Source organism: Drosophila virilis, chromosome X, assembly GCF_030788295.1.
Source record: "Drosophila virilis strain 15010-1051.87 chromosome X, Dvir_AGI_RSII-ME, whole genome shotgun sequence".
NCBI classification, from domain to species: domain Eukaryota; kingdom Metazoa; phylum Arthropoda; class Insecta; order Diptera; family Drosophilidae; genus Drosophila; species Drosophila virilis.
The window spans coordinates 29,611,823-29,626,487 of NC_091543.1; the positions used below are offsets into that span (position 1 = coordinate 29,611,823).

Here is a 14,665-nt window from a genome sequence, read left to right on the forward strand (position 1 = left end):
GAATTCCTGGGTTTCATTGTAACCAAAGACGGAGCAACATCCGACCCCAAAAAAGTTAAAGCCATTCAGGAATTCCCTGAACCAAAGAATGTCTACAGCGTTAGGTCCTTCTTGGGGTTAGCCAACTACTATAGGGTCTTTATTAAGGACTTTGCCGCTATAGCGCGTCCGATATCGGACATACTTAAAGGGGAAAATGGTTCAGTTAGTAGGCACGTATCAAAGAAAATCCCTGTTGAATTTAATGAAGTTCAACGCGATGCATTTCACCGTCTGCGGAGTATTTTGGCATCAGAAGACGTCATGTTAATGTATCCAAACTTCCAGAAACCGTTCGATTTAACCACTGATGCTTCGGCCAGTGGAATTGGCGCGGTTCTTTCCCAAGGCAATAGGCCAATAACAATGATTTCTCGCGCCTTAAAACAGGCCGAACAAAACTATGCCACTAACGAAAGAGAATTGCTGGCCATTGTGTGGGCTTTAGGCAGATTGCAGAACTTTCTGTACGGTTCTAGGGAAATTAACATTTTCACGGACCACCAGCCGCTCACGTTCGCTGTGTCGGACAAGAACACGAATTCCAAGATTAAAAGATGGAAATCTTACATTGACCAGCACAATGCCAAAATGTTTTATAAACCGGGCAAAGAGAATCTGGTGGCGGATGCCCTTTCAAGGCAAAACATTAATGCTCTGCAAGATGGGCCCCGTTCGGACGCTGCAACCGTTCACAGCGAACTTTCCCTGACCTACACGGTCGAGACAACAGACAAACCTTTGAATTGCTTTAGGAACCAGATTGTCCTAGAGGAATCGCGTTTTCCGCTAAAGCGAAACTTGTTGCTGTTTCGCAGCAAAACACGCCACTTGATCAGTTACACTGACAAGAGCTCAATTCTCAAAACCCTCAAAGAAGTTGTGAATTCTGGAGTCGTTAATGCAATACATTGCGATCTTCCCACGTTGGCAAGTTTCCAACACGACCTGATTTTGTATTTCCCTGCTACCCAATTCTGGCATTGCAAAAATCTTGTGCAAGATATAACGGACAAAAACGAGCAGTTAGAAATCATCACTGCCGAGCACAATCGAGCGCACAGAGCAGCTCAGGAAAACATTAAACAAGTACTTCGGGACTATTATTTTCCCAATATGGCCAGTCTGGCCAAAGAAGTGGTTGCAAACTGCAGGGTCTGCACTAAAGCCAAATACGATAGGCACCCGAAGAAACAAGAACTCGGGGAAACGCCTATACCAAGTTATACTGGCGAAATGTTGCATATTGACATTTTCTCGACAGACAAGAAACAGTTCTTGACCTGCATAGACAAATTCTCAAAATTTGCAGTCGTCCAACCGATATTATCCAGAACGATAATCGATGTCACAAGCCCTCTACTGCAAATTGTTAACCTTTTTCCCGCAACCAAGACAATTTATTGCGATAACGAGGCGGCCTTCAATTCCGAGACCATCACTTCGATGCTCCGAAACGCCTACGGCATTTGCATTGTGAATGCGGCTCCGCTTCACAGCACCTCAAACGGCCAGCTGGAGCGCTTTCATAGCACCCTGACCGAAATTGCGAGATGCCTCAAGTTAGACAAGAAAATCAGCGACACTACAGAATTAATCTTAAAGGCTACGATAGAGTACAACAAAAGTTTGCACTCAGTAACCCTCGAGAAACCAATTGAGGTCGTTCATGCAGCAGCTTCTGATCGTCGCGGGAACGTCAAAAACAGGCTAATTAAGGCACAGCAAGACAATATCAAAAGGTGCAATGCATCCAGACAAAACCGCGTTTTCGAGGTAGGAGAAAAGGTGTTCCAGAAGAACAACAAGAGGGTAGGGAACAAGTTAACTCCCTTATGCTCAGAACAAAAGGTCGAAGCAGACCTGGGAACGTCTGTCCTCATTAAGGGGAGGGTGGTCCATAAGGACAACCTGAAATAAGTTTTCCTCCACAATTAGCTAGTAAGCCAACTCAGAGTTTAAACACCGTCTTATATTGTTCGTCCATTTCAGGTTTGCACTCACTTTGCTTGTGGCACTAGCAGCGGTAAATGCTCGGATCACCGACTTCTCGCATGCCAACTACATTCCGGTCTTAGACGGGGAAGTACTGGTGTTCGATCAACGTAGCTACTTGAGGCACTCAAGTAACATTTCCGAATTTGTTAGTATGATAGACGAGACGGAAAGACTGTCCGATTCCTTTCCACAGTCGCATATGCGCAAACTACTAGACGTAGATACAGATCACCTTAGAACATTGTTGTCCGTTCTTCAAGTGCATCACAGATTTGCACGAAGCCTCGATTTCTTAGGCACTGCCTTGAAGGTTGTTGCTGGCACCCCTGATGCTTCAGATTTCTTAAGGATCCGCGTTACAGAGACGCAGTTGGTGGAGGCTAACTCCAAACAGATACTAATAAACTCCGAAACTCAAAAACAAATAAACAGACTAACGGACACTATCAATAAAATTATCAGTTCCCGCAAAGGCGATTTGGTTGACACTCCTCATTTATTCAAGACCCTGTTGGCAAGAAATAGAATACTGAACACAGAAATTCAAAATTTAGTACTCACCATAACGTTGGCAAAAGCAAGCATAGTAAATCCTACAATCCTTGATCATACCGATCTAAAATCACTTATCGAACAAGATACCCCAATAGTTAGCTTGATAGAAGCTTCTAAGATCAAGGTCCTTCAGTCCGAGAATATTATCCACATATTAATAGCCTACCCTAAAGTTGAGTTTAGGTGCCAAAAGGTCTCCGTCTACCCCGTTTCACACCAACAAACCATTCTGCGACTCGACGAAGACACGTTGGCGGAATGCGAAAAGGATACCTTTGCAGTTACTGGATGCACCGTAACTACGCATAACACCTTCTGCGAACGAGCACGGCGCGGAACCTGTGCTAGCTCCCTTCACGCGGGAAACATCGCCAACTGCCACACTCAACCTAGCCACCTGAAAGCGATAATGCCTGTAGATGACGGCGTCGTGGTTATCAACGAAGCGACAGCGCGCGTCCGAACAGATGATGACGCAGAGGTAACCGTCTCAGGAACCTTCCTGATAACTTTCGAACGGTCTGCAACTATCAATGGCACAGAATTTGTAAACCTGCGCAAATCACTAAGCAAGCAGCCTGGCATCGTGAGGTCACCGCTCCTAAACATCATCGGACATGACCCGGCACTAAGCATACCACTCCTGCATCGTATGAACATCAACAACTTGCTATCAATTCGAGATTTCAAGGAGGAGGTAGTTGCGGCTGGCTCGCCTAAATTCTGGTTCGCGATTGGCGCGGTCCTGAATGTCGGACTAATTGGCTCATTCTTCCTTTTTCTGGTGCTAAGGAAAAGACGAGCCTCCATGCAGATGCAGAAGGCGATTGACAAATACGACATGCCCGAGGACGGCCATCATCCTGAGGGGGGGGTAGTTAACAACTAAGCATAAATATATTGCCCTAGCAATTAAGTAGCTTCGTATTAACAATGCTGACGCGCTAGAACTGAGTTCAGCGCTCTGCGCTAAGAACGGCCAGCAGCGGTAAGCTGACACTGCATGGAATGCTGAGTCGGCTTGCCGACCATGCTTTGATGGCGTGATGCATTGAGGCTTAGGGTATTTGTATAATTTGCTTGTCCCCTAGTTTTTAGTTTTATATGAGGCGCGCAACACATAAGTCGCGGAAATAAATATACTGCTCCGGCATTGCCGATAAAACATATCTTTCGTTATTGTCTGAGCCCAAGGCCAGCAATAGAAGCCAACTTCAAAACATAATCTTCAGTAATATTACTGGATCAAGGAGAACATATTTGGATCAAGGGCAGCGCGGGATCAACGCAACTTACCCAAGATAACACTGTGTTACATCACAGAACATACATTAATTGATAACTTACATGCAGTCGTCACAGTCACACCCACTTCCCTCTCGTAAGGTTCGCACTCAAAGAAACTGATTTATTACATTTTCTTCTAAGAACTCGGAATGAGAATTATTGTTGGTGGCGACTTCAACGCCAATTATAGTAGGGCTTTAGACTGACGAATCCAAAGATTAGCAAGCTATACAAATGTATTAACAAGTAAAAGGCTCTAGTTGGAAGCTCCCGACGATGGGATACCTAGAACCCTCTTTTGCCAATATCAAATGCAGCTCGCGCTATAGGCTCGTTTGCTTTATTAGTTATAAAAATAAATAACTTTAAAAAAAGTATTTTCGTCGGTAGGGTTCGAGCTTGCAAGAGACCGTAATATGTGCCGCCGCTTTTACTCAACAGCCAGTCCAATATTCGAGTCTTAATGAAAATAATTGAAATAGCAGCACAAAAAACAAAAAAATTGCAATGCTGTTGATAAAATTCAAAGAAGATGCGCATGAATGCGTGTGTAAATACAGAAATTCTTGCGATTTGCGATTCCCGCCGAGGCCAGCTAAACACATTTTCTTTAAAACCTTTTGTGTTTTTTACCCGATCTTGATGGAAATTTTTGACAGGTCATCTTATTGTGCTATAGAATAATTGGATATTCTCGAAAATTCAATTCAAGTTTAATGGCGGCTTATGTTGGTGCCAGCATAAATTTGTTCATTTATTTGATTAAAAATCTATTAGGTAGTAGCGGTAGTAGCTATAATATGCAAGATATTTGATATATATATACTATTCAGATACTTGATATATTTGTATATATATACCATTCTAGAAGCTAAATGTCAAGTTTTGTGACTCTAGCTCTTTTTATAGCCTGAACCCATTAAAAATGGGTATAAGGGTATATTCTATTTGTGCAAAATCCAAATGTATGTAACAGGCAGAAGGAAGCATTTTCGACCCCATAAAGTATATATATTCTTGATCAGCATCAATAGCTGAGGCGATCTAGCCATGTCCGTCTGTCTGTCTGTCCGTCTGTCCGTCCGTCCGTCTGTCTGTCTGACCGTATGTATGAACGCAAGGATCTCAGAACCTTTAAAAGCTAGAGACTTGAAATTTAGATATAGATGCTCCTAGTGCCCGCGCAGATCAAGTTTGTTTCCGATAATGGAAAACTTACTCCGTTTCCAAGCAATCGATAAAAATCGATATCGATATCCTGTTTTTCGGGAAATTTTGGTAAATAATAAGAGCTAGAGTCACCAAACATGATATGTTGATTCTATACATTATATATATGTCAAGTATCTTTCATTTTATACCTGCCGCCACCTCCCCGCTACCTCCAGAGCTATAAATCAAGTTAATAACCCAACTTTTATTGCCAGCCAATTTAAGCCACAATTTATTTGCAATTGACTTTTTCAGAATACAATGGTACAATAAGATATACTGTAGAAAATTTCATAAACATCGGTTAAGTAAAAACCAAAGTTATATGCAACTGCGCAATTGAACGGGGCAGCAGCAGAATTTCTGTATACATGTACACACACACATTTATGCGCGTCTGCTTCGCATTTGTTACGGCTGCCTTGTAAAATACGAAGAGTATGTTTGTTTATTTTAACGTAGTCAGATTCCTAATAATTTACATTTAAGTGGTAACCTTATCTGGTAAGAGAAAATTGTAAATCGGGTGATCTGGCAACGCTAGATGTCAAAAGCATTGGAAGGATCCCGTTGATTGGAGAGCTTTTTTTTGCATACCGATGCTGAGACCAAACCAAATCGCGTGGCGTGCTTTCCTTTTTTGATTTCGGCGGCACTACGAAGCAGACGTGCATTTTAGAGCTACATCAAGTAATCTCTTGCAAGCCGAGAAGACCGGTTGTTTAAAGACACGTGGAAGAAATTTACCACCAACCGAATACTGATCAGTAGGCCAATATAACAGCCGGCGAAGTTTAGGCCGTGTGGCCATAGCCACGGGTGTGAACTTTCTCTATCCACGGAAAGGCGAAAATTTCGACGGAATGCTGTTCGCATAAGAAGCTTCGACGGCCACAGTAACAGCTTAAATTTCACTGTGAAAGGAGCAACAAGCACGTATGGCCTCGCATATAGCCTCAATGCTCAGATGTAGACTTTTGGTGAACACGCGTGCTTCTACATAACCTATATCTTCGGAACGCCAATGTGAAAATGGACTCTGAAAAACCATCTACATATATATAAGCAGCAGCCCTGCCTTCGTTATGAAATATGCCAAAGAAAACTAACAGCGATTTCAAAATAAGATCTTCGTAAATCCAAATTCTTAATGGTGCAGCGTGGACCAACCAGACAGTAGATCCAGAAGAACGAATGACGGGATGTAATTTTAATTGGAGCGCTGCCCTTGAATTATTCCTAGTATATATAATTTTTTTTTTAAGCCAAGTTAAACAAATATTAACTGATCATGTTTTTCTTACAATGATTTTTGCAAGGAACGGTATACTTGCTTTTGGAATATAATCTAATTCATATATACGTAAACTAAAGTCTTATTCATTTACAGATGGTGCTGATTTGAGCTCAAACATCACTTTACTAAATCATCTTTCACCGACATCATTTAAAATTCATACTACATCATATGTAAAACGCTATATTCGCACGTAAGTTGTATCGTATCCTCAATGAGCAAAAACAAGTTAATTAAAGACATGATCAAGATAGCATGCTCTTCTAGCATATAAAGTTTCAAAACTTTAAAAATCAGTTCGTTTGAGAAAGAAAACATATATTGTTAAATATGATAGTCGGTATAAGCGTTGATATAATGATCAAGAACAAGATCATTAATATTTCATTAAATGTATCAGTAATATAATGATATTCACTTTGATGTAAATCTCATTTAAGGCATGCAGATGTGGAAGTATAAAGACAGCCCTAGGTATCATGCATATATCAGTGCACTATTCTAGCCGCCTACAGCCACCAGCGTTACAATACATTCCAACAGCATGGTAATTGCGACTTTTTTCTTTAAGGCTATTTTAGTTCCTTTTTTTCCGGGTGTGGCTCCCGACTAGAACCTTTTACTTGTTATTTTTGAAAATTGTTCCAAAACCGGATTTCGATATCGAGTTTTGATAGTGCTTTGGAAACGGGACAAGTTATCGAATATCGGAAACAAACAAACAGCACGGGCCCTAAGAAGACCTACAGCTAAAATTTCAAGTCGTCAGCCCTTTTAGGTTTGCAGATCCTTCCGTTCATACATACAGGCAGACAGGCCTAGATCGACTTGGCTATTGATGCTGATCAAGAGGATATATACCCTTTTTAACCATTTTTAATCTATTCCTGTTAATTTTCATTATAATTTACTAAATTTACTTATTGTCTTAAGACACGGTATAATAAAAAAAAATGTTATGGAAAAATGGATTCAAATTATTCTAGAGGAAGCGCGGCTCCCATTGCAAAAAAAAAAGACATTATTCGGCAAAAGATACTCGCCACACTATCAGTTTACTGCCGGACCTAATCTGTTATAACCGCAACTCACTGCGACTCGCCACACTTGTCCATTGCCAGATCAAGCTCGTAAAGAGTTTTCCCACAAAAATTTGGACATTGTAAGAACATTATTGTCGACGTCTTTTAAAGTAACGAAAAAAGGGAGATCATGACTGCTAAACATAACCGCGCTTTTAGAGCCGCACAGGAAAATGTTAGACAGGTTTTGTCTGACTTCTACTTTCGGAAAATGACAAAAATTTGCGAATGAGTTGGCCCTTAACTGCAAAATTTGCTCACAAGTCAGGTACAAGAGGCATCCGAAGAAGCAAGAACATGGTACAACGCCTAACGCGCGGGGAAATGTTACTGTTATTGGCTTTTATTCAACCGACAATATATTATTCTTGACATGCGTTGACAAACTCTTAGTTCGCAACAACGCAACCCATAGCTTTGCGCACCACTGAGAACGTGAAGGTGCCACTCATGGTACTGATGAACTTCTTTCTTTCGCTAAGCACGTGTACTGTCACAATGAACCCGTATTTAAGTCCTAGACCATTAGGGCTTTACTTTTGAATAATTTTGGGGTCAGCATTGCATCCGCATACCAAATCGAATGGCCAAGTTGAGAGGTTTCATAGCACTCTTTCAGAAATTGCGAAATGCATAACGCTCCAGAGGGGGATCGAGCAAACGACCGACCTCATCCTCCAGGCTATAATGAATCGATGCAATTCGCCACTGATAGAGAACCGGTTGATGTTCTCCACGCCCGACCCCTAGTATATGGCAAGAAGCAGCTACCAAATTCCAGAACAGGGCTTTTGAGGAGGGGGAAAAGGTACTAGTAACAAGCAATAGGGGGCTAGGGAACAAACTTCCCCCCTTTTTGTTCAGAGGAAAAAGTTGAAGCTGATTAAGGGACAACGGCTCTAATTAAAGGAGTGTGGTCCACTAGGTTATAATCCGGTAAAACCTTGGGCTGCATTGTAAACGCCTTTTTTTAAATTTGTAACATAAAATTATTGTTCCAGGGGTTTCCATGTTATCTATCTATTCCTGGCTTCTGTGATAGCACGGTTTACGAACTACAAAATCGCACTATATACTGAATATAAACGGGGACGAACTAGCATGGGATTGAAGTTATTACTTAGGACATACCACAGACCTCTCCAATTACAGACGGAATGATGGATGAGATTAAAAAGTCAACGGGTATGCTCCTATAATCTCACAAGCGGGAATTGTAAGAAGTAGACACTGGACACGTGGGCACAGCCTAAAATGTTATTGCTAGCACCCACGACGCGAATAACTTACAGAACATGAGAATTTCGTAGTCGTGGTTGGTTGACTTAAACAATAGACACATATAATTATATGACGTAATAGCCTAATGCTTTTTTGTGCGATCGTTGCGTACAGAAAATGCTTACATTTTAGAACAAATAACTTACCATTGAAAGCCTCATCAAAAAATTATTGTAATGTACATCATAATTGGAGGAATGCAATGACAATTTAGTACCAAAATTATGCTACTGTTTCCACGCGCTGCATGATAGGAACGAACCAGCAACTAACAAATTGGTATTATTTGTCTCTTTGCTTCAACTTTTAAGCAATCAAAACAAACCATCAAAAACTCGGAGTGACTTTTCATATATTTCTATTTATTACTCAATGAGCCGAAGCCGAGAATACATTCTATTGCGAGCGTTTTCGCTTTATCGAGCCAGTCGTAAAGTCTACTTGCAAAGGCTTCCGTATTTTTTATACCCTGAACCCATTAAAAATAGGTATAAGGGTATATTGTATATGTGCAAAGTCCAAATGTATGTAACAGGCAGAAGGAAGTATCTTCGACCCCTTAAAGTATATATATTCTTGATCAGCATCAATAGCCGAGTCGATCTAGCCATGTCCGTCTGTCTGTCCGTCCGTCCGTATATATGAACGCAAGGATCTTAGAACCTATAAGAGCTCGAGACTGAAATTTTAGATGTAGGTGCTCCTACTACCTGCGCAGATCGAGTTTGTTTCCGATAATCGATACCTTACTCCGTTTCCAAGCAATCGATAAAAATCGATATCGATATCCTGTTTTATTTTTGGCAATTTAGGTAAATAGGGTCACCAAACTTGACATACAGCTTCTAAAATATAATATATACATATATGCATTTGATGTTGGAAGAAGAGGCTTCAGGGTATCCCTTAGTCGGGAGCTCCCGACTAGAACCTCTTACTTATTGATAATTGCAATAAACGCTATTACGCATTAGCCGAACAAAATTCAAACTAAAAACAAGTAGGAGGCTTAATCCAGAAGCTCCCGACTAGGGATACCTCAGTTGCTATTAACGTATGATTTAGCAGTAATACCCTGAACCCTCTTCTACCAACACCAAATGCTTAAGCAGTAATAAAAGAAAATAAAAAAATGGATTTCCCTCGGTAGGTTTCAAGCTCGTACCAGACCACACTACATTCCGCAGCCTCCATTCAACAGCCATGCCACCTATTGGCTATTAACGAGAAAAAAACTAATTAAAAAGCAACACATACATACAACACAGGATACAATCACTAATGATACAATACAATCGCAATTGCAATGCTTTTGATTGAACTCAAAGAAGACGCGCATGAATGTATATATGTATACAAAAATTCTTGGAATTTGCGCTAGCTGCTAACTTTTGTGTTTCTTAACCGATATTGATGAAATTTTCAGCAGCAGTGTTATTGTACTATAGAATATTTGTAAATGATGTAAAAAGTCAATTGCATTTGGATATTGTTGGGCAATATAAATTGGTATGAGGTAGTAACGGCGAGGCGGTGAAAGCTATAAAATGAAAGATACTTGATATACATATAATATTCTAGAAGCTACATGTCCAGGATCTACGTTTTAAATTTAAAGTTTTAAGCTCTTATAGATTCTGATATACCTGCGATGGACAGATAGATGGCGATGGACAGACAGATGGCCATGGCGAGATCGACTCGTCTATTGATGCAGACCAAGAATATATATATATTATGGGCCGGTGGTGCTTTCTCACATACATTCGCTTTACCCCATTTTTTCATTTTTAATGGGTACATGGTATAAAATTATGCAAGGAAACAAAGTTGCGTCGATTTCAGACCTCTTAAGATAGACAATGGAAGTTTTATGATAGGTCCTCCGATCGCACAGTTCGAGATTTTTCTGATACACGATATCTTGAACCGTTTCTAAGCAATCGATAAAAGTCGATATCTGAATGCTCAGGTTTTAGATTAGCATATACAGATCAAGTATCTTTCGTTTTTTCACTAACCAAACAACATATAGACTGGACATGAGTAAAGTTTTAGGTGGCATCTGGTCCAAAATCGCAAGTAAGGGAGTAAGATATACACATGATGTATTTTTGAACCGCTTACTCTACAGGAAAGTGCTTGGCGCACTCTCTTCCATATGATTTGTGCGATAGAACGGCAACGCTGTTAACTTTTATTTCGCTTGCACTTACTCTCAGCTCTCAATGCTCTCTCTTTATGTTTAGGGATCGTTTAAATGTGTGTGTGTGTATGTATCAGACAAGTAAAACTGCGCACATTTCTACCCTTTTAAAGGCACGAGTAATATTAAATAGAGAAAGGGTTTGCCACGTCGATGCGAAATTCTTGCATTTTAGCTCGCTAGGGTTGGTAAGGGTACCCAAGCGTTACGATGTGTGCATTTAAAATATTTTGGACTCGCTATTCACGCATACTTCTTTGTATAGAAGCATTTATGTGCTTGTGTGCCTGTTGCTTGCCTGCCTACCTGGCCCCGATGCAAATTTAACTGATTCTCGACCTCAACACACAGACATACACATACAAATGTCTGTGAATGGGCAGATCATGGGCGCAAAAGAAAATATCATTATTGACAAGCGTCTGACGCGCGCCCTTCTTTTTAACATCGTATAATCAAAAAGAAAATTAAATTCAATGTATTATTTGAAAATGTACAAATATTCTGTATTACTATTAAATAGACTACATAAACATAAACAAAAATAGACTACATAGACACATAGAGATCAGTGAGAAAGACGGTTGGTTGCAAACGCAAAGCGCTAAAATTCTGTGTACATTTGCATGTACATTCACAAGAATTGTAATTGCAATCGCATTGTATGGTGTACATAAAAACTTAATCAAAAAATTGTAAATCAAGGCGTAGCGCGAACTTCATTTGATGGTTGAGGATGGTTGATGTAAGATGTGAAGCTTTAACACGAAAAATAAAATTTTATACATTCTTTAAATGTGTTGATTTTGCAAAAAGTTTGAAATCCATGTTAGATCTTTAACAATGATATTGCCGATCGAATGGAAAACAAAAACCTTTTTTTCAACCGCTTATCTGATCGGAAAAAGATTTGATTGAGTAAAACACAAATACATTTTTATAAAGATCCTTGGATTTGAGTTGAAGCCTGAAACGTTAACCACCAAATATTTTGCCCCAGTTATACCAAACAGTGATAACTATTGCGGAAAGAGTAACTGATACTACTGATGTTTTCCATAAGAGCTTACTCATATTAAAGGAGAAATGTGTTGAGAAGCAAATGTGATATGTGATATTGTTATCCTTCATGCAACAAAAAAAAAAGGGACTATTTAAAGTTTCGCGACACCTTAAAAACTGAGTATCATGTCAGCTATTATCCGAATCATAGTCAATTTTGGAAGTAGGTTAACTAATTCACTACTCACCCACAATATTCAAATAGACTGAATGACCGATTGGTGGTGTTGTGGAGATCTGACATTCATATATGCCTGAGTCCTTGCGCTGGGCATAACGTATACGAAGGGTCCAGTCTTCGGCATGTGGCGAGTGCATTGCTTCGAATCGCTGATCTGATGTATACGTATAACGGCCAACAGTTAGAAGATGTATATCCCGATGACGGACCCAAGATACCTGTAAGAGCAGAGATGAAAATAGGTGATATTAATGATTTGATCAATACGCTGGTTTAATTAACGCTTCACATAAATGTATAATGAGCTTTAGCTTTTAAGTTGGAGAGACATACTAGCACACGTGTTTTTCCTGCAAGCTTACGTGGCGTTGGCGTATTTCTCAAGATTTATTAATTTAATTTTCCAATCGCTTTAAGTAGTCCTGAAGGTCATCCGTTGCTGTTGACATGTCATATCACTGATGAAGAGGTTATATAGCGTCGGCTCTTTTACGATACCTTCGTGGATGCAAGGATCACATTAAATGTCCTATTAGAAAGAAATAAATCCTATTGAGACAAGGTTAAAGCTCAGTACAGCTCAGTACAGCTGTTGAGGGATGCCATGACTGAGTATAAAGACAAACTGCTACTTCAGAATACCCCGTTCGGTAGTGAGTGTGTCGAGAATTATTTTAAAAAAATACATCCCCCTAGAACTTTGCCAAGCGCTGGGAGAGGACTGATGACCAGATAGGAGTCCAGTTGTTCAGGACGATTTTCGGATTTGTAAACCATGATTATGTTCGCGCAATTTCGCACGATAGAGAATTAGCTGAGTCATAGTGCCATTTGTCTGCGTATATAAGCCGGCTCCGGCTATATATAAGCCGGAGGAACGATAAAACATTTTGAAGATGTAGCTTTATTGTCCACTTCTTTAAATTTTATTTATATATTTTATATACGCAGACAAACGACAAGTACCTCTAATTGAGCCAGAAATTGCAAGATGTGGTCAATGAAACATGATTCTACTGCAATACTACGACGAAGTATAGAAAAAGCTAACTCTGCTTAAAAAAAAAAAAAACAAGACAATAATGACCTACGACAATAGTGTACATGCTTCATTAAATGAAAAATACAGTGCGGATGTGCTTATTTCAAGAACAAGAATGTCGTTAAGCGATAATATATTATCCAAAAGGCTATTTAAACTTTTTTCCGCGTTAGCATTAGCTCAGCAGTTTGAAGCAAAATACGAACGATGTATGTTCGCAAGCAACTTTTCCCGAAGTGTTGAGAAGAGCGTCCAAAAATCTGAACAAAGATTACAGAGGTAAACAAAAATAAAACGACAGACTCTTGATACCAACCAACAACCAACAAGACAAAATCCCTTATTTTAATATAAAGCGCAGATTACCACCCAAACAAGATCAAGACTATCTTATTGTCGTCGACAACTCAACTAATATCAGGCAGACCACGCAAAACAAAGTGGTACGCACAAGAGAAAAAACAGAACAATCAATGGCCAATGCAACAGCAAAACACTTAAGCTGGGATAATTTTTAGAAAAATTATTCGTTTCCGTTCATAGAAAGAATAATTTTAGGAAAAAACAAGTAAAAGGCTCTAGTCGGGTGTTTGCTACTAGGAGGTACCTTACTTAAAAAAAAAACAAACAAACAAACTTCACGACTTTCCACCGCCTCTACTCAACAGCCAAACGAACACTTAATCGCTCATAAAATAAACTGTGGATCTTGTTAAACTATAGAATATTCGTGTATTTTCAAAAAGATAATTGCATTAAGATTGTGATTAGTTATTTGACTTATAGCTATGTGGTGGGAATGGCTATAAAGTAAAAGGTACTATACTATTCTAGAAACTACATGTCAAGTTTAGTGACCTTAGATCTAAAAATCTAAGAGATTTGATGAAAAACCACTATTTTAATATAGATTTTTATCGATAGCTTGGAATTGAGGCAGTTGATCGATTATCGGAATCAAACTCATTCCAGATTTTAGATTCCGCATTTCAGATTTTAAGTCTCTAACTCTCATAGGCTCTGAGATCTTTGACTTCATACTGAAAGACTGACGGGTGGATCTTGCTATTGATGCTGAACAATAATATAAATTTTGTATGGTGTCGGAGATGCTTCCTTTTTCCTGTTATGTACCCCTTTTACTTTTTACTCATTTTTATCAAAAAATCGATTTTAGTGAAATCAATCAATGGTTACAATGTCATAAATCAAAATTGTGTGGTGCATCTCTTAAATACAAATACGTCATTAATCTTATTATCACACCTTACAACGTTTATCAGAATAATCGGGTTTGACTTACTTACACAAACTGACGTTTTACGTTTAACAATAATCTACAAGCTCACAGTCAAATAAATTCAACTTTTAAAATAGTCAAGCGTGAATGTTATGAAGGTTGGGGATGTAGTGGTATTCCAGG

The 14,665-nt window shown here is 39.4% G+C and overlaps 1 protein-coding gene across 16 annotated transcripts in view; it reads right to left on the bottom strand.

Moving 5' to 3' along the window:
• The window catches only part of dpr8 (defective proboscis extension response 8), a 402,477-nt gene that overhangs the window by 184,597 nt on the left and 203,215 nt on the right, over positions 1 to 14,665 (bottom strand). For all 16 annotated transcript variants that reach the window (XM_070208169.1, XM_070208165.1, XM_070208163.1 and 13 more), the window contains one exon: positions 12,208 to 12,418. In XM_070208169.1, coding sequence (XP_070064270.1) covers positions 12,208 to 12,418 — 211 coding nt within the window. The remainder of the gene's footprint in view (positions 1 to 12,207; positions 12,419 to 14,665) is intronic.